The 25218-nt window shown below is 40.1% G+C and overlaps 3 protein-coding genes and 1 long non-coding RNA gene across 6 annotated transcripts in view; all 4 read right to left on the reverse strand.

The window, feature by feature from the left end:
• The window catches only part of LOC118113339 (B-cell receptor CD22), a 1629935-nt gene that overhangs the window by 1159179 nt on the left and 445538 nt on the right, over window positions 1–25218 (reverse strand). The window lies entirely within an intron of this gene.
• Window positions 573–10633, reverse strand: LOC118113400. 2 transcript variants are annotated; one of them, XM_035163107.2, is made up of 3 exons: window positions 10370–10633; window positions 4490–4595; window positions 573–3407 (listed from the first exon to the last, which is right to left on the reverse strand). In XM_035163107.2, exons 1-3 carry the CDS (start codon window positions 10625–10627, stop codon window positions 3073–3075), a joined length of 699 nt encoding a protein of 232 aa, XP_035018998.1. In that variant the 5' UTR covers window positions 10628–10633; the 3' UTR covers window positions 573–3072. The 2 variants fall into 2 exon arrangements, with proteins under 2 accessions (XP_035018998.1, XP_035018999.1); XM_035163108.2 differs by lacking the exon at window positions 10370–10633 and adding an exon at window positions 5700–5942.
• On the reverse strand, window positions 13176–17230 carry LOC118113413. Its single transcript, XR_004697322.1, has 6 exons — window positions 17039–17230; window positions 15752–15769; window positions 15007–15036; window positions 14806–14853; window positions 14577–14633; window positions 13176–13834 (listed from the first exon to the last, which is right to left on the reverse strand). It is a non-coding gene; the product is annotated as an uncharacterized LOC118113413 (long non-coding RNA).
• On the reverse strand, window positions 19168–24687 carry dhdds (dehydrodolichyl diphosphate synthase). Of its 2 annotated transcripts, none has more exons than XM_035163065.2 (9): window positions 24584–24687; window positions 24178–24259; window positions 23149–23265; window positions 22902–23044; window positions 21593–21709; window positions 21392–21493; window positions 21174–21288; window positions 20103–20210; window positions 19168–19941 (listed from the first exon to the last, which is right to left on the reverse strand). In XM_035163065.2, exons 2-9 carry the CDS (start codon window positions 24238–24240, stop codon window positions 19696–19698), a joined length of 1011 nt encoding a protein of 336 aa, XP_035018956.1. In that variant the 5' UTR covers window positions 24241–24259; window positions 24584–24687; the 3' UTR covers window positions 19168–19695. The 2 variants fall into 2 exon arrangements, with proteins under 2 accessions (XP_035018956.1, XP_035018957.1); XM_035163066.2 differs by having other exon boundaries at window positions 24487–24602.

The following is a 25218-nucleotide window of genomic DNA, read 5'->3' on the forward strand; positions in this document are numbered from 1 at the left end:
TGTGGTCTGTGCACATAAGGAAGCTAATGACCTGATTGTGCTTGTAAATTTGATGTTAAATAAATGTGTGAAGGAAGTTTGAACCCTGCAGAGGTTTACATCGTCTATCATAACACTTTTATGTGCCAGGTACATAACCTTTGAGTTGATAATCTGCCTCTGCAGAAGTTCAACTAAGATCTTGTCAGATACTTTGAATATATTAATGTGTTTTTGAGTCATTTGAGGCCATATACATACAATATCAGTTTGCCTAAAGGAAGCAGTATAGGGGGAATATAATTGTTTCGAGCATTGAACCTTGTGGAACTCCAAGTTTTGCATTGTACGGAAATCAGCAAGATAAATAAAACTTAAACCAAACCAGCTTAATGTGGGTCCTTTAATGCCTTTTTCACTTTCGATCAACGGAAGCACACTCACTTATAGATTAGTTCTATGTAAACGTGGGCCTCAAATAGCCTGTATAACATGTATAAATATTTGTCATAGGTGCCAATCATCTAAGTTGTTTGACTTTTCGGCTGCTTTAGGCTTCTTGCAGGACAATAATCAAAAATCCACAAAGCAAAGACTTTATATTAACATCTTTATTTGACAAAGAACACACAAAATATTTTTTACAGGTAGGAATGAAATGTGGAACTTCATCTACAGAACCTCACAAGGCCACAAGGAATTACTTGTGAGGTTCTAAAACTTCAGCCATTAAATGTAGTTTGATTTTCAGTTTTACTATAAAATAAAGCTATTTCATAAACTGTACAGCCCATAGAACAAATCTGTATACTTATAATTGACTTAAATCAGTACAAGCACCATTCAAAGCAATATCCTTGTATCATTACTATACAACCTGTCTATAAGGTACATAGGAGTAACAAGGCTCCCATTGCCATACAGTACAAAGGTTTCTTCATGCAGACACAAGTTGAACATGTTTATGATAATTGTGAAGCGGTGACTGTCACCGTCCTGTTTGTGTCTCTTGCTCACACCTGCAGCTCCCACCCATTCTCCAGTAGGAAGCTTCAGGGCCCTTCGCAAACGACGCCTTTTACAAACCTTGACTTCATTTTCACCGAGTGTATCCATATAAACCCCTTTGTGATAAATTGATTTGATGTTGGAACAAACTAAAATAAAAAAGGGAGGAGGAGCCCAAAATAATGATCCTCTCCTCATCCACATTCTGCACCAATGACCTCATCTGCCCCCTTTTGTCTCTGTAGCCCAGAATCAGGCTGATTCTGGTGACGCGTCAGCGCTCAGCCAATAGGCGCTCTTCGTCATAGGGCTGTGTTCTGTTTCTAGCATCACCGAGATACCAAAGTGATATCTTCGTCCAGTGATGTGCAAGGGGGAGGGGATAAGGCAGGGCGATGGGGAGGAGCTTGTGGCGTGGGCAGGGGGGGGTGCACGTGGCGCCCAACGAGGTCTCAGTCTGTCACAGAGCATCACGTCAGCCTCTGAGCAGGCATGCGCACTTTTAAAACTCCAGGATGGGAGAACGTGCAGAGGAGCAATCGCCAGTCCACCTCAGACCTGTCCGTGCAGCCGGGTTAGACGCGAACAAGGTGCCAAATCAGTTTCGTTCTACCAACATACCATACTTCTGTACTCAGTTACTAAGGAGTATACATCTTTAATAAAAGGTACAAATATTCTTAAATACCATCTTCTCAACATACTGTATCCATCCAGAAACACCACTTTATGGCAGATTCACAAGCCAGGCAACCAAAATTGCCCCAGATCACGTCAAACATATTTCCTAAAAAATTTGGAACTTCATCTAAATTGGAATTTGGAGCATTTTGGATTCACCTAAAACAGTCCTGTCCCATAAACCCTCCATCTTTGTTTTGTTCAAAGCATCACGCCATTGCTGACAGAGACAATGGAGTCTCAGGTCAATTCTGAACGAGAAGCATTTTAAAGAAAATGCCCTCTCTGCCCTTTATGCTCAAACGCGCTTTAGTGCGTGAGCTTCACATTCATTGGCATGCAAAGGGAAGGACACAACATGTGCAACGGCCTGAGCACTTCCTGTTGCGTGCAGAGGACTGACTGACGCTGCAGCGGCTACTTCAGGACAACTCAGACTCTCGGTGCAAATAACAAGAGTCTGAGATCGGGATTAATTTTGTTCTCAAATAGCTCAGTCCACACTAAACATCCACTGTACAGCTCGATTCCCAAAAAATTCACAGCTTTATTAAATCATTACAAAAGGTAATACATTCATTCATCAATAAAAACAAAGACAGACTCATGAATTTTGCTTTGATTAAAAGTCTGCACACCCATGCAATGTTCAGTAAAGATAAATGTCTGCATTAACATGTACTTGATACAGCAGGAACCAGGGTGCTTACCAAGGTAGTCACACACTTATTATTACTAGGACTTAATTGATTAATGTTAAGCAGCGTGAAATCGCAGAAGAAAAAACAAACCAAAAAAAAAAAAAAAATAGGTAGTGAGCAATTCCAAGTCCCTTTGCGGATCTGTTGTAGTATTTTATCTGAAGTTTTGTGCAAATATTCCCTCAACCTGACCGATACATTTCACAAGTATATGTATGTATATATTGACAGAATGCGAGTGCGGCTCCTTGTCTGTTCACAGGCGCTGCAAGTTTCTCTTGTGAAGGGAAAGAAAAATAAACGGGTTGAGCTAAACCTTCATCCCCTTTAACCACGTCCTCCTCCTGCCAACACTTCAATACACAAAGGTACATCTCAATTGCACTCTGCTTTCCCTTAAGGAGCATTACTGTTCCATGTTATTCAACTGTATTTGGCCGGGTTTTGATCACTGGCAAGATTCACTCTTATGCAAGAGCTCCCCCCCCCTTCTCATTTGGTGCTTAGAACAGTATTGACAGCATCGTGCAAGCATGTACCTTTGTGATGTGTCAGACCTTGTTGGCAGGCAGCTGGTTTAGTTTTTTATCCCCCACCCAAACCAGGCCATAAAACCAGTCCTCACCACGACCCCCCCCACCCCTAAAGTGAGCCCCAATTCCTTCCAGGTCCCCCCGACAATGGAATATATATATAGAAAACTCTAAAAAGCAGCCCTGACATCTCTGCGGATGGTTAGTGAGGGATACCAGAAATTCAGTGTCCGAGTGTGACTATGACAGTGAGGTGAGAAAAGTGCGGTCCTGAAAGACACTGCTGAGCCTTCCCGCCTCCTCCCTCCATCTCCTTCCCTCCTCATCGGCTCATCCATTTCAACAATCAAAGAGTCAAGTCTGTTCAGGGTGCAGGCTGGACCTTCTCCATCATCTGTTTGGCACTGTAGTAGGACAGACTCAGGCCCATGATGGCCAGCATCATGGCGATCTGGTTCACGGCACGGTCCTGTGGCTGCATCTGCACCTCGCCGGCAACTTGCCTCTGCAGAGACAAAGACAAACAGGACAAAGGTCAGGGGTCAACAAACAGGGTAAACAGTGAGCCTTTCAGAGCGTTGTTCATTGTTTCAACACTGAATGGCCAAAACTGTAAAAGCAAATCACAGAATACTTTGTCTTAAGAGGCTTCTCCCTTAAAAAGACCCAACATCGCCAACTTCAGTTCCACCGCCCTCTGCCATGTGATTAAACATTTAGGAGGGGGGGTGCAGCAAGAGGAGAACACAATGTTCTGAGCAAAGAGCAAACCATGCACCCAGAATCAAACTGGTAAAGAATGACAGTCAACTAAGAAGCACATTTTTTTGGAAAGAAGATGACGTCTTTCTCTTCTGCCGAAGTTTAGCACATTTATCTTATTGGTCGAGGCCTAATAAGCAAAATGTGAAAGGAGGATCTAGAATTACATGCAAAGTGGCGTCATGTCCTTCCATACAAAATTTTTATTCACAAGCTAAATTTAAACAAATGGCGAAGTTACCCATGGTAGTAAAATCTCCACCACAAAAACTGTCGCAAAGCTAATATTCGCTCCAGTGTCAAGTCTTGCATAACAGCCACTCAACTTCTTTATGGCCCGTTAAGCATTTGAGTCACTGTAAATCTATACATGGGGACGGCCTTTGTTTTCAAATTAAAGTAAATATGCAAACAAAAACTTGACACAAAGGACGAGGCCTATGGAGGCTCACGCCTGATGAGTGGATTATGATGACAGCAGGAGGAACAAAAGAAACAGAAGGGGACAGGATATCGCAATGATTAGTGTCAACCCTAATTACACTGGTGATGAAAGTGGATTGTGGGTCACAGAACAGCACTGGGCCCCAGTACAAATTAAAACTGAAAGAAGAAAAGTGCACGAAAAAAAAAAGCAAACTTCCTCCTACAGATGGTTTAGTGGGAGGAGATTCAGCATCTTTCGCTCATTTACCTCATCAGAAGCAATTTAAATCAAACACATCTCATCCACTTCACGCACACTAAAACCTCTCAGGCTGAAATTAGGTACGTTGAGTATTTGCTCTGTATTCATTTGTAAAAAGGAGGAGAATCCGTTCATACCTGGAGGAGGCGGAAGTATCCAGGTGTCAGCCGGCCCAGTCTGATGATCATTTCTCCTGATTCGATGTGGCGTGGGTGTGAGGGAAGATCTGGAGTGGCTCAAGACCTGCACAGAGGAAAAAAAAAAATCAAGAATTCAGTTGAATCTGCGGAGCAATCCAACAGATAAAAGGGGATCAATGATTAAGTTTCCAACACAGAAATACAAAAAGGAAAACAAACATTTCCACCAGAGGGGACTGTTGCATCAAACACATCGAATATGTATAAACGAAATCCGGTATCTCGACCTGTCTTGAGGATTCATCTAGATCCTGGTTATAATTACTGAAGCATGAGATAAGAACTGACCAACTTTTAATTAAAGTACTGCTGCCAACAAGGGAGGAACACAGCTGCGGGTTGGAAAACAAACCATCTGATCCATGCGTGAGGAGGGAACATCCCTCGCCTGAAGGCTTTGCACAAAACTTCCTTGTGTGCAGATTCAATATGATCGCTATGCATAGAAACAAAGTCTACATCTGGAATTCTTTAGGATCTGACCCACTTGGCAGAGCTTCTCATTTTTATGGATTCTCTGCAGAAAATTCCCCCACCCGTTTATGTATTATATTTGAACCAGATCAGGGGCCGAGCAACAGAGAATCTATTCATGCAGCGTTATAGTCTGACGCAGCAAAGAAAAAGGGACAATTTCATTTATTTGCACATGGACAATTCCATGTGTAACTGATCAAGAACGTGGAAACTTGATTTCAAGGCACAAGTTGAGAAAGAACACCACAGAAAAACTGATGGATGATAGATGACAAATCCATGATTTCAATATTTAAATGAATGCTCCTGGATTGTCTTCACTTGGGCAAGAATTCGAAAAAGGGTCTGTTAACGCATTCCGGCAAGACTCGATGAAGCCGAAGAGATTGTGCACTAAGACACAAAACCATAGGTGTTCGCTTCATTCAACATCCACAGAAGACATGAAAGCCGGGGCATTGCTCACTAAATCTGAGATCAGGGTTCCAAGGAAGCTGAGGTGTAGGGTTGACGAGAAGAACGGACATGTGGGAAGCATTAATGAGCCAACCTGGTTGGAGTTACACCCCCCAACGAGAGAAAAGAAACGCGATCCCCAGCTTTAAAAAGTTGCTCCTCGGGTAAAAAGTCGGACTTGGTTACGAAAAACCAGCGGCTTGGGATTCCTCACCTTCCAAAGAAAGCCGGACCCAACTGGCCGGTTGGACCTTCTGCTCCCCGGCCACGCTGAGAATCCCAACAGATGCCAGAACACCGATGAACTCGAACTACAGAGAGAGCCTTCTGTGCTGTGCTCCACCTTTTTATACAAGCCTGCTCTCACCCAACCAGATCTGCGGTCTTGCCCACCAAACACACGCCCACTTTCAAACACATACACAAAGCTGTCAAAAAGCATTACTCTCAGTGGGCTGGGTTAGCGAACACACCCCCTCTCCGGCTCCTTCCAAAACAAGAAATACCCTTTGAGAGCTGCCGGCTAAGATTTGCTGATAATTCTGTCAGTGTAAGGTTAAAAGTAATGATACAAAACAATACAGCGTGAGAAGGCTCCCTCAGCAGAGCACGCATGTCCTGTTGTGAGGTTACATAACCAGCCTGATGTTTCCTTTGTATCTCACACAGAAATTAAATGTCACGGACCTCAGGCCTGCCCATCAAGAACACGATAAACAAACATTAGATCCACGAGACAGTGGGTTCCCCTTTTTTAGTTACATCTATTTTTGTTCCATATTTTTGTTTAATCACTCCAGTAGCAGAGTGTGTTGCATAATCTGTTTCTGTTTCACTGAACAAATATTTGCAGTTAGTCACCGTCTGCTTTATGCATTGGGTTTGAACACAGGAACCAGGTGACAACAGGCATTGGAATTAGGCTCAAACTCAATAAAGGTGACTCAGATCTGCGTCTGACTTGGGCATCTAGTTTTATTGTCGAACAGGATCCACATAACTCTCTACAAACAAAGTGAGCTCGCTGGTGGAAGCACTATTGTTCTAAGATTAAGTCACAGCGTGGTTTACGACTCCCTGCAGGTCTAAAGAAGCAAAAAGGTAATCAGATATTTAAATAGATTTCAGTCCATCTTGCAGTAGTTACCCGAGGGTCCTTTGAAATCCTTCTCAAGTGAGCTATTGTCCAACAAACCTTCAATGTGCCAAGTTACTATGATTAGTTCCAGTGATGTCGGCTCGTTTCCAACCAACAAATGCTTTAATCTCTTCCACCCATCGCATCCTTCAATTCAAACTAAAACTGGTAACTACTCCCCTGCTGTGCAATGAACCCGTTGCCGCCATAATCATTTTTTTACTTGCTCGTTCCAAAAATGAGTAGATCAGGAAAATTGTTTTCTTGAGATAAATATTTGAGTAATTGTAGCAGGAGATGCACCTTTTATTTAAAATGGCATCGCCTTTGCTTTCATCTTCCTCAGCTCATTAGTTGACTGTGCACATTCTACAGATAGTTTGGTTTGGCTCGGTTTGTAAATAGAGCTTCTACAGTGCAGTGTCAAGTATCACCTGCTGTGAACTAGTAGAGCAAGGGTGTGGAACTGTTTTTCCTACAAGGGCCATTTAAACTTTTTAAATATCCTTTGGAGGGCCAAACTAAATTATTGAACACATACAGAAGGAAGAAGATTAAGGAAAAATCAGACACACCTAGAAGGTCATCAGGGTCCCTGAATAGTTTGATATACTGTGATATTGGTCTCTGTAAGACTGAGGTCTTGGGAAAGCTGCATGTTGAGCACACAAACTCTCTGAAGAGACTTCACTTCATCCATGAGCACTTTTCCCCAAAACTTATCCAGATATAGATGCTGCCATCTTGGGCCGTAAGGAGCCGTCACTGGAGCCAGAGTTTGTGCAGTGGTGATTGTGGAGTCGTGGTATCGACCGTCAGTCTCAGCCTTCAATCATGACGCTTCACCGTCTTTTGATATCGTCAAATAAATCATAACCAAGCTCATCAGAGAAAACATCAGTGTGTAAAAAAATACCCAAAATGACAGAAACCATCCTTGGGGGGAAATGTACTTCGAGTCTCGGCAATGTGAGTTTTTCAATTAATTTAGTTTTGGTGAAAATGAGCTGGTGAGGTTCAGGTTAAAATTTTTTATTTTTAACCTGATCACAGGGGCCGAGGTGTTGGAGTTAATCTCAGCAGCTGTTTAAAAAGGTGTGTGCATTTTGAGAAACATTGCCAGCAGCTGATTCAGCTGATGAGTCGTGTTACGCTGGTTCACTACAAGCTTGGGCGTGAGTCCAGGTGAATCACCTGCGAACTATTCAAGTTTACCTGAGGTGTTACATGAAAGCAAGCGGGCGTTCCCCACCTGTGAGGCACATTCAGATTGAATGAGTCAAAAATAGATGGAATCTGGGCTTGGACAATTGGGACTTGTGTGTCCTTAAAACTACAGCCTTTTCGTTTCAGAGTAAACATTTTCAGAGACTTAAAACTGTTGTTTATCAAGCTTGTAAACAGGAATAATGTATGAGACAAAAAACTGTGTCCCCTTTTCATCAGGAGATGCTGAGCAGAATGAAATTAAGATGTGAGAGGTCTGAAATAATTCATCTCTCCCAACACAAATATTTAATTCTGAATGACATTGGTCTCTAATTTTATAAAAGCAAAATGTGACAGAGACCTGTGAACATGTGTTGGGTACACTGTGTTCTTTACAGCCAACAGCCAATCAGATCTCTCACTGCTTCCCCTCTTGGTCCTCCCCTCTCATGTCACCTCACTTCCCTCAGCAGCTCATCTGCCTCCAGCAAAGTAGATCTCATGTGAGCGTCTGCAGCACCAAGTGTGAGAATCTCCAGCCAGGCAACGGAACCTTAGGATTACATCATCATCCTCCTCAGTGGAGTCACGCAGACGCTCCCCACTCGTTCGTCTGGGCAGTCTCCATGACTGTAGCATGTAGCTACACAGCTGTTGCCATGGTTACCCTGTGTCACAGAGTAGTTAAGCTGCGCTCTCTGTCGGCACAAGCTCTCACTGCAATGCCGTCACTGGGAACTACTGGACACAAGGTTCAGACCCTATTTATTGTCTTTTTATAACCAAAATCTACCATTTCACAAACACGTGGTGATGATACACACAGAATCCCATGTCAGGATCCAAAGAAAGCTACATAATTACATTGAAATTGATAACAAGGCAACTGTTGGTTATTAATGATTATTTTCATTACAGATTACATTTCCCTGGAGCCCAATGAGACGTTCTATTGATCGCATTTTTAGGGATTATGCTGCAGCCATGTGAATAAACACTCTGAGGTTGAATACTATGCATGTTGTTGGTGTAGAATGGAACAAATCAACTGTTCAAGCTAGTTTAGAGACAGATTAAAGGAATGTCAGTACAAAAGAGATCATTCAGACTACTTTGTGTATTCGTGGCAGACGTGACAATGACACTCAAGGTGTTGCCTCCATTTTGGGGCCCCAGCTGTGACGTAGCCAACATGGCTGACGCACAGAAACAAGGAAAAAGTTTGGGTAAGTCACAGATTGAAGGAGGGTTTGTCAGTTTAAGGAGCCAGATCTCAAAAGTTGTTAACCAGCATTAAGCCAAACTGTTTTCTCACCTACGGTTTCAAAGCCACTCAGCAACTGGGCTGAAACATGAATGTAAATCTAATCAAGGAGAGAAAAGTGCCCCAAACAGACTGCAGTTCAAATCAGTGATAACAACTGAGCCAACAGCACAAGCAGAAAATCCTTCTTGACTTTTAGTGTGATTAAAATGCCTGTTTGTGAATTAATATACATGAAACATAAAAGAAATCTTAGTGTGCACCAGATTGAAAGTTAGAATCTAATCTAACTTCATCTGTAACCTTTCACTCTGAAGCGCTGACTGACTCATTGCCACGAAAACACAGTATAAGGAAAGGGGGTCAATGTATTTTCTCCTGTTTGCCAGAGAACACAATGTACAGAAGACACAAGAGCAGCCCTGCACCTAGTGGCAGCACAGGGGAACTGCACCTCACAATAAAACAAAGCTCTTCATCAGCATCAAATATGATGCAATTACACATAAAAACTACAGATATAACAATGCCACTAAATGAAGAGCTACAGTGGAGAAAAAAAAAAAGTCATCCCAGGATTAAAGCTACCAGTGTCCAATTGTTCTTTACATTTTCAAGGAACTCAAGAAAATAATATTGATTTCAAAATGTATTTAAAATTACTACAAATAGACATTTCCGGTTTATTTCTACTCCCAACATGTATCCACAGCATTATATGCCAAAATAAATAGTAATAAATGGATACGTTTTATATTTAGCTGTGTTTTAGGACATTTTGTCCTTAAAACTGAATAACGTCAAAAAGGCAACATCCACGTTTTCAGTAATAATTAAAAAATGTACGAAATGATTATTGGCTCAGAAATGTTTAACATCAGTTTTGACTAAACACACATTTTAACCTTCGACTAAAACCATTTTCCTCTCAAAACCAGCAACCTCACCCTGATGAACAAACATTTTCGATGTTTATCGTTAAAACAAGAAAAGAGTCATCAGTTACTCGTTGTTCCCTTTAAAGTAAAAGAACAAATATGTGTGAACACGTGGTCAATATGTTTTAACATGCATTTAAAGTTCTAATGTGCGTTTAAATATTAGAAAACAAAGTAGCCAAACAAGCAGAATCAGCTTCCAGGACACTTTCCTTTTCTTTTTTTAAACCAGACGCGAACAATGGTGACCGGCGTTTTCCTCACAGGTCATTTCTCAAGGTTTGTTTCAGGCCCGATTGTAAAAGTGTGAAAAGTGAAAGAATGTGTGTTCCTACCTGCAGCTGGACTGGGAGGGGGGGCTGGCACCAGTTTGGCCTGGGAGGAGGTGGACGGTGGGACTCTGCTGTGCGAGGATCCTGCCAGGATGTAAAGTCTTTATAGGAAGCCGGGACATGTTCTATATGAAGAGGGGGGTGGGGCACCCAGAGGCCTGCAGCACACAAAGCATGTAGTGAGCATGTGAAACGCACAGGACCCCACGTCTGCGAGGAATGAGCTCGTCCACGGTTTGTGCTGATTGTGTGCAGGAACATGTGGTCCTCTTCCGCCATAGGTTGTTTACACTGAAACACCTGAACATATATAAACTACACACAGCCTGTGCACCACACCCTTCTTTGTGAATTGTTTTTATTTAAACCCTTAAAAACATGGCTGATTCCATTATTTAGAAGATGTTTGCAAACTCTTCAGAAACACTTTGGCTCCTCATTGTGTCGCTGGACTGAATGTTTCTAAATTGCACATGTTCACATTAAAGACCTTATTTGCATGAGTTGAGATTGAAAGCTCAACTTTCACCTCACTGGAGTTTTGAACCTTTGTCATGCAGATTCTCTGGATTAGCATTTCCAGAGCTTTCTTTCCATTTCAACTTCAAGACAACAAGGAAAAGACCACAATGACCTTCAGAAAAGAAGAAGAGCAGAAGATTCCAGTCCCACAAAATTGATCAGTTAAGATTTAAAGTTCAGTTCAGTTGTTTGAATGTTTCTTCTGAGCATTTTGAAGACTTCTGCTCCTCGATGACTCAAAAATCCTCCTTCGATCTCAAAAAGATCCTCAGAAATAAAGAAACCGAGACATTACCTATATATCCTGCATGTGAAAACACTTGGATTGGCTGTTCATGGTTCACCCTGAACACAAGCTCCACTTTCCTGCTCTGGAGCTTTTAGAAATACATTGTGACCAATTTGCACTTTTTCTAAAAGATGCAACTTCTTGTCCAAAGTGACAAGTTCCTGTTTGAAAAGGTTTCACTTCCAGCTGATAACATTTAGTTGTAACTACAATGTATTTAAGGATTAACTTCTCATCCATGGCTGCATTTCTCTTTCAGTTTCAGCTATTATGGAAGCTACTGGAAACTAGGTTCCTTAAAGTTGTGCAAAGTGGTCACATACAACTCTGTGCTTCTCTAATACCAATCTATCAATTTAATGCCGATCTAATGCTCTAGTCTATGGCCTTGTCTATCATATAAAGTCTAACAGTCTTTGGGTTTCGGCTCTGCAGGTTTAAATCCTATGAATTGACTTGTATGTTGTAGATGTGCTGCAGCCCACACTCCTCCTCCCCTGACATGTTCCCCCTGGTGTCATCTTTCACCCCCGACATTACCACATGTGGAGTAACATAATAGTTAACTGATTCCAAGTATGTGTTTACTGTACAGATTGTATAGGACACCATACTTTCCCTCCTATAGTCCAGGAATGCTCGGAGTGCAGGAGTCGCTTCGACTGACCCCAGCCAGCACAATGGAATGTGTCCCTATATACAGTCAGAGTCATTTATACCTGCAAATGTAAATGTAGATGTTTGCTTGGGTCCAATGTTAAGATCACTTCATGTTTGTGAGTCACTGTGAGTTTAAAAGGCTCATTTACAGGAGGGAACTGTTGAGTTTAGGGATTTTATCGTCTTTCTCTGGAGGATTGACATCTTGATGTTTTTTGGTTGTTGTTTTTTCTGTCGACCGTTGTTTCCGAGCTCAAGAATGAACCTTTTTTGTGCATTTCTGTCTGATTAGAGCCTTGAAAATTAGTTCTAAAACTTCTCTATGTTTTTTGGGGAAGATCATAAAAACATTAGATTTTTATATGGAATAAATGTAATTTATGCAGAGAAAAAAAATCGACATATTCAGATTTCATTTGTAAATGGGAGGTTTGTATTGAACTGAAAACATTGTATTCTGCATTGGACTTCGACCTCTAGTTATATCTGACCTATATTTGGACACACACACACACACACACACATCACATGGAGCTAAATCCATCAATTAACTACACAAAACAACACAACAGCAACAAAATGTCATGAAATAACGTCCTCAGTCTCGTCAGTTTGTCTTATCAAAACAAAACGCGTCATCTTTGACCAAGTTTCTCTGAGTGAACAATTCCCAGCAGAGGGAGAGCTCAGCTGGAAAAGAACGTGTTATTTATGTCTGCTGTGATGTGGTACTGCCCCCTACTGGTACTTTAACACAACAACACCCAAGGTTTGCCAAAGGTCGACTTATTTTTTATAAAATGTTTTGTATTTCTCTGCCTCGGTTTATGTTTAAGCACAAAATTGAACAGTGAAAGGCAGCAGAGGAAGATTTCACATGCTTTATGTTGAAGAACAAATACTTATAATAGTTTCCCAGTCAAAAGTATGCTGGAGTAAATGGACATTTAATCATTTTCTATTTATTTTCAACAATAATATGCTGCAATGTAAGGGAGAGAATAAAATACAATATAACCGTCTGAAAGGTAGTAAAATTGATGTATTAAGTTATTAAGATTCAAGTTGCAATTTTTAAGTGGAAAATACTTGAGTAAACCAGATGGTACTGATTATTAAACGGACCAAAATACTATAACAAGTGTGAAAAGCGTGTAACTAAACTGAGGATTCATGCAGAAGGGAAGGTTACATTACTCTGATGTACTCAAAATACTCAGAATGAGATAAAGTGTCGAAAATGGACACCCAACCTCCTCCTGGCTTGGTCACAGGATCTCTAACCTTCTTTAAGGTTTTCATCATGCAACAAAGTAACGGACAAAGCAACACCGAGAGGACATTTTGAAATTTTTTATTCAAGAACATTTAGATCAACCATGAAGTCAGAGAAAGCTTTCTTCTCTCCTAACAGAAACATAACTTAACAGAATGTTTGAAACCAAATGACCAGGTTCACATTAAACAAGTATTGGGGATATATCAACATCACTCACCCAATAACAGTATTCTTCTGTGGCATTTCCACTGACTACATCTAATGGCGACATACAGTGTTTCAAAACATTTGGTAAGCAATCGTTTTTATTAGTTTAACATTAAAATACAAGGGGACAAAAAGGTTAAATTCCTATTCTCCCCTGAATTTTAACAATTTTCATTAGCTGCCTTATAATGTTTAAAATTTGAAGTAGAATCCAACTGGGAAGATATCTATCAGTCAGCAGTTTAAAATAATAATAATAAAAAAATAACAGGATTAGACAAACTAAAATGCCACGTCTACGAGATATGGACGGTTATCATCTTTAAATGGATATGAGTGTGACAACAAAGTTTTGTTACATCAAGTGCAAGCCCAAAAAAAACCTATAAATGACATTTGTAATATAAAACTTGGTAAAAAATACTCATTTAAAACTGTACAATCACCAAGTACACAGAGTGAGCACATCAACAGTTCTTCATTTGGCCTCGGTGGCTTCAGCCTTTGGCTCCTACAGGGACAGAAGATAGAACAGGGTTGTATTGACATGAAATTACGTCCTTTATTTATTCTCTGCATGTCTTTTCAGATCCTTTTGATATGAAATAAAATAGGTCCGTTTTATGAGCCCTGAACATTATGGGAAATAGCTCATAGCATGTATTGAAGGATAAGTGCATAGAGAACTGAATTTATACATCTACAAAGTGTTAATGATTCAAACAAACTTTGAACTGGCAGTGTTCTTCAGGTTTCAGAAAGTTGAATTTAACTTCTTAAGACCATAGGGAATGAAATTTAAGACTAATGTCTAGTACGACTGATAGGAAGGAACATCAGAGCCCAATTATTACTTATACGCCCCCATAATTGAAGACAAGGTGAACTAGTCTAGTAGAGAAGGCCTAAATTTCTAATTATTAGATTCAATATTTATTTATTTGACGCTGTGGAAACCCTGAATTAACAGTTTTCATCAGAAACCATGTTCTTTTTGTATTAAATGCTTTGAAACTCTTGAGCTCTCAAATTAACAATTTAAGCCAAAGAGTAAATGTTTATATGATTTTGGTTCTGAGGCATCAAATGCTTATTAAATTCCTTCATATTTACACTTTTTCCTGCATTACCAAAACACTGGAAGAAATGACTAACTTAGGTAACATAAACATTTCAAAACATGAGTAAGTATACGTATATTTTAATATTTAGATCACACAAAAAACTAAACTTTCTCTCCTGAAGAAACAAACCTCAGCCTTGGGGTTCCCGTTCTCAGATGCCTTGGCCTTCTTTGCTTTGGGTCCCTTCTGCAAAATAACATGGAAATTGATTAATAATAGCTTGTGTTCACGTATCACATGATTAAAACATCTAAAACATTTTTTAAAGGTATCTCCACTTCCAAAAAACGTAAAACTTTCACACGTGCAAAAGACAGAGGCTTCCTGTTGAAATCTGCAAGTGATTTCAGTTTCTTACCTTTGCCACAGGTTTAATCTTAGCCTCCGCTTGTGCAGGTTTAGTTATCTGTAAAACGAGAAATTACAAATGAGTAAATAATCTGCTCTTTACTGTAGCCAACATCATATTTTAATAAATTGATGAATGTGCAATTCACACATGCAGAATTATCAGAGGTCAACATTCATGATGGATTGCTGGTTACTCTCAGGAACTTACCACAGCCAGACGTGGGGACTTTCTCCTATCCTGAAGAGATAATAGGAAGAAAAACTTAATTAAAAATGTTTTATTTTATTGCCTTATTTTGACCCTGTTCAGACCTGAGAGATCGGATCACACGTGGACAGCCCTGGGTTTGTCAGTTCATGTCTGGCATTATAAATGGTCTTCATCGCATCTCCTGTGACCACTTGATCAAATTATGTTGTTTTTAGCAAGTCCAAGTCAATGTGTTTTTGAGTGAGCGTGAGAAGAGCGGAGCAAGTGTATCAACGTCTATAAATTTACTCATTCAAAATTTTTTGAAAACCGCTATGTGGCGGCCAGTGTTTATACTGCGGTCACAAATAATTTAATGATATATTTTAGATGTTTATTACTTGAGATGATGTCAGCTGAGTAGGCGGTCCTTCATATCTGAGTCAGGACACATTCCATACGTGTCTCAGATCACCTCCAAGTGTGGAGTGATCCGATTTAAAACGTGTCTTTCACAGATTACCCTGGACGGGTGTTAATACCAAGTCTGACCAGGGTCTTTAACATAAGAGCTTAACTAAATATAGAAATAAAATACATGGAAATGTAGAGGTATAATGTGCGACAGCAGTCAAAATTACTTCAAAAACAAGAAACTAAAAACTAATTATAATCATACATCACAAAATAATATATTTGTGTAACAGTTGTGTATCAAAACAAAAATAATATATATATAAAAAACAAGTGAAATTGTCCATACCACTACGGGCACACTTGGCTGAAAAGACAAAAAGGAACAAAAAATTAGAATCCCAGCATTAAACACGTCAAATAAAAAAAAGCTCAAACATCTGTTTAATCTGTCAAATCTCAGGGAACAACAGCAGGATATGGGAACGCCCGCTTTATTTACATCCACAGTATTTCTGTAGACGTGACGTCGCGGGACAGACACGCGGACACGGAGCCTCGGGACAAATTGAGATGTCTCCGCCTGTTTTGAAGTTGACAAAGAACTTCCCGCGCATATTTGAATTCAAACTCGGGCTGTCCCGTTGCCATGGCAGCGCGTTGGCGCCCTGACAGCTTCCTTTGTTTTGTATCAGCGCGCGCCGACAGACAGCTGTTGAGAAACCGATGAGATTATGACTTTACTAATCTGAGGCTCGACGCGACGCAACCAGACACACGACTGCGGACGAATCCACACACGTCCAGGCGTAGATTAAAATGGAGGGACGTGTATTTTCTTTTCTTTTTTTTTGCACGTAAATCTGTTTGTTTTTTTTAGGAGCAAAAAAAATAAAAAAATAAAATGCTGCTTGCAGAACCGCGCAACCGCCAATCGCACGCAGAACTGACAGAATCGTGATCAAACTAAACGCTGTATTATTAGAAAAAACATTATTGCACATTTCACATCGCTGCACGTGAGCATCGGTGCTTAATAAATAGACACGCGCTGCTGCACAATAATCAATTTTAAAATGCGCAGTCTATCGATTACATTTTTTGGTGGAATCTATTTTTTTGCGTGTTTTGCGTCATCATGCACGGGGGATGAAAAAAACACTGAAAAATATTTCCCGCATTTTTATTCTAGAGCTTATTTCGGATTCTAACAACAAGTGAAGCCATCGAAGTGAACTCAAGCAGCAGGGACCTAAAGTTTGCGGTTGAAAACGTTTCAAGATGTCTCCTCGCAACATGTCTCGCATCAAGCGGGGGGGAAAACACACGCAGCGCGGTGACATCGTCAATAAAACCCGCGAGCATGGACGCGCGGGACGTGAAGTTGTTGCTAAACACGTCGTGTGTGTTTTGCGTGTCAGCGGCTGCGGGGCGCTCTCCGACATTGTGCATCGGCGTGTTGTGTTGTCGTCGGGCGACGGGAGGATGAATAACGGGTCTTCCTCAGTGTTTCACCCGCCATTGCTGTGAGCGATGATGATGACGTTCCCCCGATGCACAAATATCACACGCACCGCGGACGGCAAAGAACCGAACTGCGGCCGCTAAATGAAATAAATAAAATAAAAAATATTACCTTCGTTTTGCCCATGTTTGCTGGTGGGAATCGAACGGGAGCGCTCAGACAAATATACCGACAGATAGGGGCTTTTTCCGGGGAGAGGACACACGACGGTGGAGCGGTCGCTGTGTAAAATGGCGAATGTAAAACGCAAACGAATGTTTTTGTAGTTTATTCTGTGAAATATAAGAAGAGAACCGGTTCCAGCCGGTTTGGTGTTTCCGTGGCTGCCATTGGACGGCGGCGCGTCACGTGTGCACAGGGACCGCCCCGTTCCTTAAAGAGGCAGAACGTTGCTGGGGGTGGGGGGGGAACGATACCACGCCGTGCCGCAAGGGGGAGCGCTGTGTACCCGGGGTTTCAGTCAAGGTAGCAAAACATCAACATCTGTCGTTTTGTTTGGGATTTTGTTTGTGATGCTTAGATGCGAAGGAGAAGATTTAAAAAAGTTCCACATCCATATATGTAAAGAACTCAAATCTGAACTTTCTTTTTCTGTTTTTAAAAGTGAAGCAGAGTTTTACATCAGTTCATCCTCTACCTCCTATCATAGACAAGCAATACAAATATTCAGTCTTTGCACCAAAAATTATATATCGACCTAATTTTAGTATAAACATTATATATGTTTTCTTCTGTTTACTTTATCACTTTCAGCTTATATACGTCTTTACGTGAAACTTGTGTTTATAACGATTGACTTTGTACATCTGTCTATTTCTATCGTTTCGTTGTGCTAGTTTCTTTGCGCTTTGAGTTGTTTTGATTTGTTTATTTGTAAAGTTTACTTTCAGTTTGATTTCAGTTTTCTCCACAAGTCCCTAAAAAGGGCAGATGATTAATTATAACAATAACTATTATTATTTATTTATTCATTATTATAGCTGCTTCTCCAGGTCCTGTGGAATCATTAGTTGGGTTATATTCTGTAATTAAACTGACCTTCCATTTAACCTGCTATTGATGTTACAATATTCTCATTTAAAATATTCAAACACATTCATTAGATATACGATAGACACCAGTGTCTGATGTTGCTACCGCCACCTACTGGAATTCAGTGCAATTTCTCTTTCCTTATATGTTGGCGGTAGAAAGAAGAAAACGTCAAACACCAAAATCTCATCTTTCGATCTTATCAAAATTTTGTATAGTTTTTCCTTCAGATATCTTTTAGGTTGACATCAGCCCTCATCTGAGAGCCTGCAGCTGACCAGACGATCAGGCCTGGAAATATTCATGTTCAAATATGACAACTATCTGCAATGTAATCGTCTTTCCTCAACCACAAGGTTTCATTTTAAAAAGCTTCCACGATGAAGCAACTTCAATATTTACAATTAATTATGCATGGACCCATTAGAAAATTTTAATCCTCAACCACAAGTTTACAAAAGCCATTATCAAACTTTAAAATAAGTCACTTTAGGAGGGAGCTGTTGCCTAATTCCGTTGTTTTTCATGAATCGATCTACATAAATGTCGATGAGTGTGATCGTAGTGTTCGATACCCGGTGCCGTCTAAAGGCAGATTAAACCGGATGCAGAAGTACGGGCTCACATTCCACTTATATTAATTCAAGCTGCACCAACATACAACTAGTTTTTAACACATCATTCTCTGGAAAATCTATTAAAATGTCAAACTTTTATCTCACAATGTTTAAGAAAGTGAAAACAAATTCCTGGATCCATCACTTTGGTCCAGATCTGAGGCCAAATTCTATGGATTCTTCCAACAAGGTTCATGCATGGAAACGTAAAGCTGCAGTAAAAGTATGAAACTGATCTGTAACACAAGCTGAGCTGAACAGAAAACCTGTCACATGTTAAACACATTCATGGTCCTGGAGGGGAAAATAAGTTTGACCTAGTTCCGTGCAGAAGGGCTTCAGATGCCTTTGAGAAGCATTTGAGATGTTTTGGAACACAAATCAATTTGTGATCAGTTGTCATGTGGGAACACCAGGGCTGAGGCTGGTTTCTTTAGGGGAGAAAACTTCCACTATCGTTGTTCTAGTCCTGATCTGAATGTGCTTTTTCTGTCGCGTAAGCAAATTCATTAGATATCAATATTACCGGATTGCTGTAAAACCCGGGGAAAGAAATCATAGAAATCCAGACTGAGACATGTGGCACACAAGTAAAAAGGCATGATTCAGACTTCATTTAATCATATCTGACATACAGGAATCACTCGTTTCTGTTGAGAAAGCTGGTCAAAATCTAGTTACTAGTTCATCAACATCACACTGAAGACACAACACTTTCTTTGGGCTTCAACAAATATTATCCACCATTACTTTATATTAACGCGAGTGGCTGCTTTGTCGAAGCATTTACAGAACACAGGGTCTCTGGGTTTCACTCAGAGAATTCGATCTCCCCATCAACAGCATGCATTTCACAGATAATTCACACAAATTGTTTAACTACATCTTGACCAGAGGTTTCCAAACATTAGATTCTTTTTCTTTTTTTTTAAATCTACAATCATAAATATTACAATTATTCTACAGCCCCATGGGGGTAAAATTGCTCTGTTGTATTTTACAAATCAGCAACAAAATGAGCCCATTCCCAGTAACTGTTCGCTCTTCTTCCACAGAAGCCCTTGTGTGAAGAGGAGAGTTTCACCTCCTCTCCACCGACTGTTTTTCCTCTTCGGAGCCCTACTGGGCCGAGACCCCTTCACTGCATAAGTCATTAACGTAAGAGTCTCTCTTGTGCTTTAGTGCTTCTAGGAAATCCTGAACTCGTTCTTCCCGGCAGGTGGTGTAGTGCAGCAGCGCCTCTTGTCTCCTCTGGGCGTCCGCAGGTTTTCCATTCCCGTGATGCTGCAGGTGCTCGGCCATACAGTCCCGGTCCGACTCTAGCTGCAGTAAGGCCTGATGCTCTTGATTCAGGTCTCTGGCTTTCTAAAATACCGTGCACATTCAAATTCTAATTAGATATATATGCAGGAAATGCTTTGATTACAAAGATGATCTGTGACAAAACATGTAATGCGAAGGCTTCTGTACTTTGGTATGTTCTCATTGTGCAGATTCACATATTGGCGACACAATTAAAGCCTTACCTGAATGGATTTATGATTTAACTGATACTGAAGAATGGCTTCACACAGGTTCCAGAATGAATACTCCGGCCACAGAACTGATTGAAACACTAGACAGGAGTGGGACGTCTGCAGGATGAGAAGATAAGAGTTAATCAATACGAGTCTCAGTGGTGAAGATGTAAAGTTTTTGGCAAAATGTCCGTTGGTTAATACATTCATCATTTATCATGGATTGAAACCCTCATTTACTGGACATTACTTCTTTGTGACTAGAGCCTGACTGAGGATTTCTAAGATGTCTTTATCAAACAAGGACAAAGAAATGTTATTGATGCATGATATTTTATAGTTTAACCATAAACTATTATAAGTAAAAGAAAACCAAAATACAATTAAATATATAGAACTTGAATTGAGAAAATTAACATTTTCTATATGTAAAATATAAAGATAAATGCATGCAATGTAAAATTTAAATTTCTATATTGGCAAACATTAACGCCAATACCAATTAAATGTTGTATGAACACTAAACGGGAATTTTAAAAGGGAAGTCTCAACATGTATGACTGATATTAGAGATAAGAAATGTGAAAAATACAAAAAAATCCTGTATTTTGTTGCACTTTAAAACTACAGTTGAGTTTTATGATACATAGCTCGATAAAATAACCATTTATTAGAAATCTAAATTCTATGTGTACATAACAGAAAAAGGAAAATGAGGAAAAACTAAAGTTGACTTGGCTGCTTTGTTGACACATATTCCCAATCTTTAGCAGCTAAAGTTTGATGAGACTGAAATCCAGTTATGGGGGAAGGCAAAACAAAACAATAAAGCTTTATTCAAAGTGATGTTTCGAGGGGAATATTTTAAGCAGCATAACCTGACAAACAAGTGGAACTACCACTTTGACAGCTCCAGTCCCCACATCAGAAAACCTAATCACTCATTTGCAGTGATCCCCAAACAGTCAACCAAGCTTGGAAATCCACATCTTCAATCTTACTCGAATGATTTCAAGGTTTAGGGAGCATCTCCCACGAGAACTATCAGCAAACAACTCTCTCAATTATTCTCATCCTCACCTGCCAGAGAAGAAAGTCGCTGAGGCGCACCTCTCCAGACGTGCGGATGAGCAGGTCAGGGTTTGGAGAATTGTTGCTGTACAGACACTCACTTAGCAACGCCTCCGAAACATCACTGAGCATCACAAAGACACAAAGAGCTCATTAAAGCAACAGCTCCTACATATTATGTTGTATTATGGATTTTAGTTGAAGTATTTATTGTTTAAATTGTTCACCTTGCTTTGATCAAGCCTTCCTCCACTCCCCAAGCCATTTCTCTGACCGCATTTGTGATTTCATATCTTGACGTGTAGGCAAAACACACATTCAGGAAACATCTGCAAAAAAACAAAACAATTTGTATAAAGTGGTTGTTTACAATATATGAAATAAAATCGGTTAATGTGAGGTGGGCGGTACCACATTGATGAACCTACTTATTGTGAGCTCGGGTTGTGATCACAGCTTTGGCAATCAGCTGCTGAAGGTCGAGCGGCAGCATGTCTAAGTCCCCCAGGACCCGGATACACACACCATGCTTCTCCAGGTTTTCCCTGCAGGAGGAGAGAGAGAGGATGGGCGATAAGAGGAGGAGAAGAACAGGGAGAACCAGACGACCATGTCTTTCGTACACAGCCGGTGAAACGTGTCTGGGTGCATTTGAGACAGAGACACACAAGGAATCTCTACAGAGTCGTCAGTGAGGAAAGTTTAAAATAGTCTGAAGCTCATTATCTTGTGTACACAAGGTGAACCACGTGTTCAACACAACAAGTATCATCATCATAAACCATTGTCTTGGTGCCAGCTGCCCTGTAGCTATAAAAGCAAGGGTTGCTCCCTCTTGCTCCACATATTGAAAGTGCCAACTGCCACTACATGAGGTTTTTATTTAATTCTCTTCACTCATTCAGCTATTTGAAAGAAAAAAAAACATATTTCAAAATTGCAGGGCCACAATAAAATGTACATTTCTTAGTTAATTGTGCTCGGGGACTTCAGAGCATTTTTCAAAGAATGACGTGTCTAACAACTAATATGCTTCATTCTGCTAAATGAAAACTTGACAAAAGAGAAGAAAATAGTCGTGTTTAATCTTCTGACTAATGGCAATGAAATAAGGTAGGTCTGGAAATCCAATGCTATTTTTTCTTGGTCTAACATCCAGTGGTTATTTTCTGAAACTTTAGATTAAATCACATCTCTACCACCTTCAAAGTTCAACCACGGTTTACAGGGTGTCTACACTTAGAAGTTTAATTTAAGACATTTTAAGACCGTTTTTATGCCACTTAGATTAAATTCAAGACCAAACCTGTGATGGAAATCGATACTAAAAGTGAAAATATACTTGCTCCAAGTAAACTCATTTATGTCTGTTAGACTCCCCCGGGATCCCCATTGTTTTAAGTCTTTCAAACTTAAGACACAGCGCAATGTGCTTCGTAAGCACTTCCAGGCTTTAACCACGAACTACACGTCATTCTCAAGCCACTTATCATTGAACTCCGCATTTCACCATGTTCATAAACTAGCCAGCAGATTAGACAGCATTAGATTAACACATAAATGTAACCAGAAACAGATTGATGACGCAGCACATAGCAGATTCTAAAAACCCTGACTTTAACTACACAGAACTGCAATTGGTTCCCCTCAACTTTAAGGAAGCAGTGAATCATATGATGTATAAAAGCACCAGCAAAGTAACAGCACATTTTAAATCTTTCTTAACTTGAAACTCACCGTTCCTCCAACAGCCTTTCAAATTTCTGCTTGGCCAGCTCCATCAGCCCATCCACCTCGTCTTTAGTGCGCTTGAAGTTCTCGATGCTGAAGGCGTACACTGTCACCTCCTGGATGTTGAGCTGTTTACACCAACGTAGTGTCTGGTGTGGAAGGAACAGCGGATTACACATACAGGAACAAACCACTTTAAGCCCAGATGACATGTTTATGAAGAAGACAAACTTTAAACCCAGTGCGTCCTCACATCTGCCAGCTTGTTGAAGCCCTGCATATGTCCTTCCTGCCGCTCCATGTTTTTCTTACGCGCAAATCGGCGGTTACCATCCATGATGAAGGCCACATGTTTTGGCATGGGTCCAGCCTTGGGGACACAAAACAGATCAGGAGGATAATCGAAATGACAAGGACATCCCATAATGTTTAAAATTATACGCCGGTCATATTTCATGTAAAATCTCCCTGTGACAGAAAACTTTTCATTTCTGACCTTGGAAGCAGAAACTAATCCAAACTCAAAGTTCTCCCACTAGCTTTCCCCTGTGATTTCAACTGTCTCCCTGTGTTTGGTGGCAGATGACACATCTGCTGATCATGAGGTGAAAGCACAGAGGGGGGTTGTTCTTTGAAAAAACATCTACAGCAATAAAAACAAGGGAATCTTAAGACGTCAAACTGAGCTTGTGGAAGCTCTTCATAGCATTTTGCACCATTTACTGGCTCTTTATTGATAATTGATTATTACAGTTAACTGTGAATATGATAAGCTGATTACTTGATTGAGAAAAAAAGTGTTTATCATGTATTAACTTTAGATTGAAGTTACAGATCGAAGCATCACCTAAAAATAAAGTCGGCGTACAACTGGTGGCCCTAAAAAGCTCAGACTTAGTAGCGTGAACACATGATTCTATTATTTTTGTTCTATTTTTAGTTCATGAAATAAAAAGGCAACAGTATATGAATATTTGTAGAATGAGTCGTGTGTCTAGTTGCTGCAGGTGTTTCATTTACTTCTATTCATAAAAACAATCAAATATGTCATTAGCCCAAATGTTAACACTCATTAACGCTGATCAGGTGTTTCCCTAAAAGACTTCATGAAAAATACGAAATGTCTGCTGTGCATTAAAAAAAATAATGAATGAATTGAAGTGGGCTGGGTTTTATTTGCAGCCCTGTTTTCTTTTCCCCCCAGAAACTTGCATATCTGTGTGACACAAATAAAACCTGGAGCTACACACACAGGGATGAATTAACACAGGTTCACACTCACCTTTAAGACATTGGCTGAAATCTTTTCAATCAGGTTTAATTCACCTTCTTTGATCCACGACATCTTCAGTCTTTAAAACGGTCTGAGAAATAATAAATAATAAAAATGAACACGAGCCACTAAGCTGCGGATATAAAATAACCAGGTCACAGTTTAAATGACTGAATGTCTTATAATCGTGTCAAGATAGAAATAATTCCACATGCAGCCATTGACAGATTCCTCCGTTAACTGGACCTGAACAGCTCTGAGGGTTTGAATCAAAGCTCAGAGGGAATCGAACATGGTTCAGAAAACATCTCCTCTTACATGTAACTGCTTCATTAACTCAAACTACACGAACACACGCGCTGCTCTGCACAAATTCACGCGCATTTCTTCACATTTATCAGATCTTCCAACTCACAGCTCTTACGATGACGACCTCTTCCGCACTGGAGTCATGTGACGTGGTGACCACTTCCTGCCACGTGACCGTAGACTTCCAAATCAAGTGGATGGAATGAATTTAAAAAGAGGGAGGGGCCCGGCTGCAGACAAGATGGCGACGAGAACTCCGTCCTCTGTGGACGCATGCGCAACAGACATTCCGCACTTCACAGAAAATAATTTCAGAAGTCGGTTTTCATCCCTTTGATGTTCCATAAATACTCTGGTAACACATCAAAGTACACAAACTTTATTCTCAAAATATACAAACTTTATTCTCAACATACACAAACTTTATTCAAAAAATATACAAACTTTTTTCTCAAAATATACAAACTTTATTGGAAAAACGTCAAAAAAAAAGTCCACTGACCATCTGTACTTTTATTTTTACTTTTTTTTAAATGGGCCGTTATAAAGTTGATTCTAAAAAGTCTCCAATTATTTTTATGTACTATTAAAATAAAATTTTACATTCAGATAGATAGATGATAGCTAGATAGATAGCTAGATAGATAGATAGATAGATAGATAGATAGATAGATAGATAGATAGATAGATTGCTAAAGAGATAGATAGATCTCTCACTACTTTATTTTGTAATGCTGTGTG

The sequence above is a fragment of the Hippoglossus stenolepis genome, chromosome 8, assembly GCF_022539355.2.
Source record: "Hippoglossus stenolepis isolate QCI-W04-F060 chromosome 8, HSTE1.2, whole genome shotgun sequence".
NCBI lineage: Eukaryota > Metazoa > Chordata > Actinopteri > Pleuronectiformes > Pleuronectidae > Hippoglossus > Hippoglossus stenolepis.

Excerpts from the sequence above, each read along its gene's own strand:
- LOC118113400 (XM_035163107.2), bottom strand. The coding sequence starts at position 10,627 with ATGTTCCTGCACACAATCAGCACAAACCGTGGACGAGCTCATTCCTCG. Across the intron at positions 4,596-10,369 it reads CCCTCCCAGTCCAGCTGCAG|GTCTTGAGCCACTCCAGATC; the intron begins GTAGGAACACAC and ends TCCTCTGTGCAG. Across the intron at positions 3,408-4,489 it reads GATACTTCCGCCTCCTCCAG|AGGCAAGTTGCCGGCGAGGT; the intron begins GTATGAACGGAT and ends TTGTCTCTGCAG.
- dhdds (XM_035163065.2), bottom strand. The coding sequence starts at position 24,240 with ATGTCGTGGATCAAAGAAGGTGAATTAAACCTGATTGAAAAGATTTCA. Across the intron at positions 21,710-22,901 it reads GAAAGGCTGTTGGAGGAACG|GGAAAACCTGGAGAAGCATG; the intron begins GTGAGTTTCAAG and ends CTCCTCCTGCAG. Across the intron at positions 19,942-20,102 it reads TAAATCATAAATCCATTCAG|AAAGCCAGAGACCTGAATCA; the intron begins GTAAGGCTTTAA and ends ACGGTATTTTAG.